This window comes from Sander lucioperca, chromosome 2, assembly GCF_008315115.2.
Source record: "Sander lucioperca isolate FBNREF2018 chromosome 2, SLUC_FBN_1.2, whole genome shotgun sequence".
In the NCBI taxonomy this organism is placed as follows: domain Eukaryota; kingdom Metazoa; phylum Chordata; class Actinopteri; order Perciformes; family Percidae; genus Sander; species Sander lucioperca.
In genome coordinates, this window is record NC_050174.1 from 782,501 (window position 1) to 790,000 (window position 7,500).

General features: G+C 45.0%; 1 protein-coding gene across 1 annotated transcript in view; it reads left to right on the forward strand.

Annotated features, from left to right (window-relative positions):
• Window positions 1-364: 364 nt before the first annotated feature.
• Window positions 365-7,500, forward strand: part of si:ch211-214j8.12 (uncharacterized protein LOC100000539 homolog) — a 13,755-nt gene continuing 6,619 nt past the window's right edge. Inside the window, exons 1-3 of the mRNA XM_031305095.2 lie at window positions 365-662; window positions 3,077-3,243; window positions 5,895-7,087. Of these exons, the coding sequence (XP_031160955.1) occupies window positions 425-662; window positions 3,077-3,243; window positions 5,895-7,087 (1,598 nt within the window). The 5' untranslated portion in view covers window positions 365-424. The remainder of the gene's footprint in view (window positions 663-3,076; window positions 3,244-5,894; window positions 7,088-7,500) is intronic.

The following is a 7,500-nucleotide window of genomic DNA, read 5'->3' on the forward strand; positions in this document are numbered from 1 at the left end:
TAATGAAACACAACACAACCAAATACACAAACGCGCTGCAAATACAGAAACGATGCAAAAAGAAAAGCACACAATCCCCGAAAACAAATGCAACAAAAAAAACGCGGCATCCAGATTACACAACAGAAGTTCTCCAGGCCTCTCGGTAAATTTGCAAGAAAATATAGCAAATTGTTAGCCTGACATCGTCATACTCAGATTCTAGTCAGAATGCGAACTTCCCGACCTCGAATGTTGTGGGCTAAGTTCAGCTGGCATCCAGGCTAGCAAATTGTAGGAGAAAATCTGAAAAAGTAAACATAATTTTGGTATTATAAATATGTTTTTTTACTTCTCTCTTCTCTATCCTGTTATACTTAGCAATCCAGCAGCAAAGGAGAAGCCTCCCCATCACACAGATTCAGGCTCCACTTCCTGTTTGGAAATGCCTCTGTTTCGGGCTTCGGGTGAACGTGGGGAGGCGAAGGCTCGGCCCGGGCAGAGGAGGACGAGGAGTAGGGAGTGGATGAAGACGGATGAAGATGTCTCCGTCCTGTCGTTGACACGTCTGTGTCTGCTGAGCCTCGCAGACAACATGACGGAAGTGTGGACGAAGGACTATGCCGATAACTACCTGGATCATTATTCATTCAGATACATCATGGGGCCTTTCAACCTACTGCGTGAGTGTGAGACAGACAACTTTCAAAATGTAGGTAACGTCCTTTAACCATGTGGACGTGAAAATACAGAGTCAGAGGTTAAGTAAAGGGTGCAGATGTTTTTCTTAGAACTCCGTATGTAAAACGTGAGGTTTCCTTTCTCTTTGTTTATTATAAAGCAGGTCGAGGTGCTTTATAAATACGGTGAAAGTATCTAAACGCTCAACGTACAGAGAAATGCACACAGCTCAGAAACTCCGTTTAAAAGTCTTTAAACGAGCCGTTCGGACTTCGGTACGGTTGTGTTGTCACAACTAAGCTATTGCTGCGTTCATGGGGTGTCGGACACATCAGAAAAACATGTCTGAGTTGAAAAATGCACGACGTATCGCAAACTCTGCAACGATTTTGGTGCCCAACTTGCTGACTTATATCAACATGGCAGGCAGAACTAAATGTTTTATTAACGGGAAGGAACTTTTTATATATTCACGTATCTTATATCCATTTTTTTCTTAAAGGGTAACTACCATTTTTTTCAACTTGGACCCTATTTTCCTATGTTTCTGTGTCTAAGTGACTGATGGGAACAACAATCTTTGACATTGGTCCAGTATTAAGCGTGAACAGCCACAGACTGGGCTGCAATGTAACCCTACGGGGCAAATATTCAGCGTCAGTTTGGTCCACTACAAGTTCTGTTTTTGCCGCTGAAAGGCTCAGATTAATATTCTAAGTGTCTGACAACATTATGGAAAGGATCCCTTCAGAGATAGACCTTTAAAACCTCTTTGAGACCTTTCTGTTTAACCAGAAACAGCTCTGAAGTCGCTAGCGCTAAACCCACCAGACTCCATTTAAAAAAGCAATACTTTTAGCGTGTATAGAGCCAACATATTTTCAGATCACACTAATGTCGGAAAGAAAGACTTCCTATCTCGGAAACTCAGACCATCTGAGGAGCACATGAATGCGCCATGTGACGTGTGTGCATATTTGGACAGAGTGACAGTGTAAGTGAAGAAATAGATAAAGACAACAAAACGGAACGAATCAGAGAAGCGAAAGAAAAGTTATCCTGTTCTGTAGACATGGTCGTTATTTATTTACTGATGTTGGACCAGTCCAATATGACCGATGATTTGTATGAAATAAATCTTGTGTTGTAAGAAAACTTGTTTTATTTGTTATTAATCTATTTTGATGCGTTTTCCCGTAACTTATACATTTACATATGTTTAAAATAGAGCTGGGGGTAAACGATTATTTATTAAACGATTAATCGGGCGATTATTTTATCGATTAGTCGACTAATCTAACGACTAATTGGACGATTAATATAACGATTATTTTTCTGTTGCTCGATTAATAAAAACCATAATGTATCTCAAATAAATACCCAAAAATTCTTAATAATATATTTTATTAAACAATTTTGCACAGCAAAAAATCTTCTGCTTTACACAAAATAAAATAATTATTTTACTGTTATACAAAATGAAAGGCCAGCCTGTTTACTCTTTTACAGACCAACATAACTCTCTTGTTCAAAAAAATCAAGTTGTAGTGCAAAAAAGAAAAACACTGTGCAGTGCACAGTACAGACATTCCTGAGAGTGTTTAACACAACATAACAGTCCCAACATAAAACCTGATGCATAATCAAACTGACTCTCTTAACTGCTATTCTGTAGGTTTACATGCTAATGCAGCTGTGCACTTTGGTGGTGCTAGGCTAACCAACGCATCTTAGCTCTCTGTGCAGTTTGTTCGTGCTAGGTTAGTAGCTAACGTTCACGTTAGCTAACGTTAGCTACTATAGATAGCTGTGTTCTGCAGCTGTAAGCTAGCTACCATTCAAGCCAACATTAGATGATAACTAACGTTAGCTAAACACAGCTGCCTAGGCGCCAGTAGCTAGCTAACGTTAACGTTAGCTACTAACCTAGCACGAACAAACTGCACGGAGAGCTAAGATAGTTAGCTAGCACCACCTAAGTGCGCAGGCTACACAACACACTACAAACATGAAATTAATTTAGCCAACGTTAGTACTTGGGACTATATTTGAAGTATTCCCATACCCTCGATGATTAAGGGCGAGCTGTTTTTTTAGGACTTTTTCTTTTCATGGGGCTTTTCGCAGGGCTTTGTTGGGAATTCTGTGAGGAGGTTGCTGTTTCCTGCAATGTTTTGGTCTCCCACATGTGTGTGTGGCGAAGCGTCGACGCAAAAATACGACGTCGACGTAATTTTGACGTCGATGCGTCGACGTCATCGACGCGTCGCTGCAGGCCTAGTTTAAAAATATCGAAATTAAAATCGATATCGATATATAACATTTTGTCAAAATCATGCAACACTACTCCTAACCCTGCTGCTACGTCTCCTGTCTGTCCGTCTGTCTCCCTTTCCCTCCGGTACTTTCCATGTAGCGGCTGCGCTGGTCGAGGAGCTGACGCGGCTGCTGTGCAGCAGAAAGCAGATGTCCCGGGCAGCTCTGCACCTCCTGCTGGTTCCCCAACTCCGTGGCCTGTCTCTGGGAAAGTGTCCCGGTCTGGTCACCTCCGCTCTCTGTGCCCACATCACTGCACGTTGCCAGGTCAGATATAGTGGCACAGATGCTGGATCACTTCTCTTAAAGCTATAGTGCGTAGTTTCTGTCTCCCCCATGAGGAATTCTAAGTAATGACAACAACACTGTCGGCACGTCCACATGATAAAAGTCTCCCTAGTGATCACCATAGACGGTAAAATAAATGGACCAACAGATCCCGTGTCTCTGGACGGAGACCAGTGAAGGATATTAGAAGCACTTTTCCGGTGATGGCTGAGCGTTACTGAGCAGCCTCCAACTGAGAGAGACGACGTAAATGTCTGACCTGTCTGAAAGTTGGAAGTCTTCTGGTAGCTGTGCCAAGAGAAATCTCAATCATTCCCAATCTAGCAGAGACGGAGAGCGTAGGTATATGTAAGGAGATAACATAGACACAGGCTAATTATTGCTAACTAAAATGCTAGTTAACATTAGTAATTAAACTTAAACAGCTAATGTGAGACGAAACTGCCTGCGCGCTTCTCCTGTACTATACGGTAATTCCTCTACTGTGAGACAGTAAGTCTCGTGGTTATGACCCAATCGTTAGCCTATTTTTATAAAAACGTCTGCTACGGAGCCATAACGTGAGGTACAAGGTAATGGAGCCTTTTATACATTGTCGTGTTTCTTTAGAAATAAACAATGGACAAATAGAGTCTTTAAACTCTTCAGATGTAAAGTTATTCTCTGTCAAAGTGACGTCAAAATGAATGGCAGTTAGAGTTTAGATTCTCGTGTCAGGCTCGGGCCGTTATTTCCGCCACTATCCTCGGGCCGGGCCGGACCCTTGATCAAGCATTTATTTTTATTTTTTTATCCATTACCTATTTAGCCTAATTGGGTGGGGAGAAAGCTATGCCATAATCAGAACTATTATAAATATGTATATATAAGCTATATAAAAGTAACAAATGTGTACAAAATTTAGGCTGCAGTTACAAAATGCAGCACTTCATGCGCGGAGTCTCCTCCTCTCGCACGCATCACACCGGGCCTGCTGGGCTGTATGGTGTATCTTAAGTGCAACATGGAGCTTGAAGATGTAAAGAAAAAAAGGAGAATTACCTTTGAGCAAGTGTGGAGGAAAGTCGGAGGTATGGAAGCAGTTTAAACAAGTCGTGGGCAGTGACAACAATATGTTGTTCATCATTGTTTCTTTTTTTTACGTTTCTTCATTCGGATCCATTTGCGATCCGTTCCATTCTGAATAAACTAACAGCAGTTTACAGCTTCGTCCTTGTTGTATTATTCTAAACAGATTTCTGTAGTTCAAACAACTCTGAATTGTAGTTGAGAACGTCAGTTATAACGGCCCACGTGTTAAAAAATTGTCGGGTTTAAATCAGACTCGGGCTCATAATTACAGTTAATGTGTCGGGCCGGGCCGGGCTCGGACGCAACGTGCTCGGGCTCGGGTAGGTTCGGGCTTGATTTTTTGGGCCGATCTAAGCTCTAATGGCAGTCAATGGGATGCTAACGGGAGGTGATGGCTTGGTAGCATCAAAATGGCGCCATAGGAGGTATGCGTTGTGGAGAGAGAGTGATCGTGCACCACCAACACGGAGGATTAAAAAAACGTAATGGACTCTTCAGAAGAGGTAATAATCTCAGGGTTTGCCCCAGGGTATTGCAAGCCCGGGGGCCCGCAGTGCCTAAGCCAATGGGAATTATTGTTTAATGTATTTTTAAGACGTTTTTTAAACTACAGTTACAGTGGGGCGGCTCGATTGGAAACTATATTGTTAGCTTTTAGCACTGACTTCATGTAGGGTCATATGGAATCTGGCTCACAGCTTTTTTAATATCTCAATTTTGTGATTCTGTCCATGATTCTGTGATCACAGAAACTATTGGGTTCTACATTAATGTCACACAGGAGAGAAGAAACTAGAAAATATTCACATTTAACAAGCTGGAATCAGAGAAATTTAACCTTGTTTCATAAAAAATTACTCAAACCGATTTATCGATTATCAAAATAGTTAGTGATTAATTTAATAGTTGACAACTAATCGATTAATCTCAGCAGCTCTCGTTTCTTTAGATATTTTGTGTCTAGAGCTGCAAATGCAAAATTAATCGATTAAACTACCAACAAGTACGATTCATCAAGATAATAATAGTTAGTTGCAGCCCTACTTGTGTCCGACCTATACTTCCTTAAAGGTGCTGTAGGTAGGATTGGGAAGATCCAGGACTTAGCCAAAAAATTTGAACATCAACAACTTCTCAGTCCCTCCCCCCTTTTCCGCTAAAGCCCAAAACGGTCTCCTAAGCCCCTCCCCCCACAAGGGAGAATGAATACATGTGCATGAGCAGTGATTGACACGCAGTTAGACACCCCCCTAGCCCTGATTGGTGCATCTGAACAGTTAGACACGCCCCCTGGCCCTGATTGGTGCATCTGAACAGTTAGACACCCCCCCCCCCCCCTGGCCCTGATTGGTGCATCTGAACAGGGAGTTGTGGATTTTTGCAAATCTCACTCCAGGCTGGAGGTGGAGCCAGAGGAGCCGGATTTCTTTTTAATTACCTGCTTCATGTAGTTCTACTGGAACATAGGGTCAGTTTCAGCAAATATGACAGAAAGTTAGTTTAATAAGTCTTACCTACTGCATCTTTACTGTCTTTATATTTCCTCCTTTTTGTCCCAGGGTCTGTGGAGTCTGGACCTGTCTGGAGCCCAGCAGCTGCCCTCCAAGCTGCTGTCTGAAACGCTCTGCTGTCTCCCTGCCCTGCGCTCGCTCTCCCTCGCCGGTACACCGTGTGACAGCTATATAATCAGAACAATTGCCCAGCGCTGTCGTTTGCTGCGCCATCTGAACATATCTCGCTGTCCCTGCCTGTCCCCTGCTGCGCTACTTCCTCTCGGAGGCGGGCCTTCCTTTCCGTTCTCTGGCTGTCCGTCTACGTCACCGCGATCTTTGGTTTCCTCTTCTTGCTCTGCGCCGCTGCCTGCTCTGCCCCTCAGCAGCCTGCTGGCTCTGGATATTGGGTTTGGGAAAGAAGAGGGAGACGCTGTATCAGCAGCGGCCTACCTCCTCCTCTCCCTGCCCTGCCTGGAGACGGTGGAGCTGGAGGGCCTGGCGCAGGCCTGCTGTCTCATCCAGCACAGACGCTTCGGACACACGGACCAGTTCAGTGACAGAGAAAGAGTTCCCCGGCTGGGGGAGGTGTGGAGGGAGTGGAGGCACAGGCAGGGCTCGGACAGATCGAGGGAAAGGAGAGAAGGAGCAGCAGCAGGGGCAGAAGATGAGGATGAAGAAGAGGAGGAGGAGGAGAGGATATTGTTGAATGAGTATGGTTGTGAGACTGAGGGAGATGAAGGGCCAAGTTGTTCTCAGAACCAAGCGGAGGAAAAACTGCAAGGCAGAGTCTCGTCAGGTGATGAATGCCTGATCCTGCGCCTGAAGGACGTCAAGGGCTTATCATGTGAGTCTCTGGACAGTTTAAGTCGTGCGTGTCCAAACATTTGCTCCGTATCTGTGAACGTAGAGGAGGATGTAGACACCAGAGGAGGGAGCCAGGGCTCTCTGTTGGCCGCTGGCCTCCGGGCGTGGGCCGGCCAGCTGTGGAGCCTCTCCGTGCACTTCCCCGGCCCTCTGCTGGATCTACTTCCTGCCGTGGACGTTGCAGGCTCCTCTTTGGTCTCTCTCACGCTGCAGGGGGTGAGAACCAGCCCTCGCACGCCTCTACTGGAGGCCATCAAGGCGTGTCCCAGACTCAGAGACCTGCTCATCTCCGCTGAGCCTCCCACCGGCCCACAGGACGAAGAAGACGAGGACGATCAGCGGGACGATGATCGGGATCTTCCTCAGCTGCCTAACCTCTGCTCTCTCACACTCCAGTAAGGCCATGATCACAATTGATCCCACAGCCCTATGTTCTGTATTTTTCAAAATTAGGCCCTATGTTCCCACATTTCCTTTTTCATAAATTTGTATCAGATTTTATCTCCCTAACCCTACAAAATATTGTGGGAGGATAGGGCTTAAATTGAAGGGAAATGTAGGAACACAAGACCTCATTTTGAAAATGTCCTAGAAATGTGGGAACATAGGACTGTAAGACCATAGGGCTGTAGGAACATAGGGCTGTGGGAACATTGGGCTGTGGGAACATTGGGCTGTGGGAACATAGGGCTGTGGGAACATAGGGCTGTGGGACCATTGGGCTGTGGGACCATTGGGCTGTGGGAACATAGGGCTGTGGGAACATTGGGCTGTGGGAACATAGGGCTGTGGGACCATTGGGCTGTGG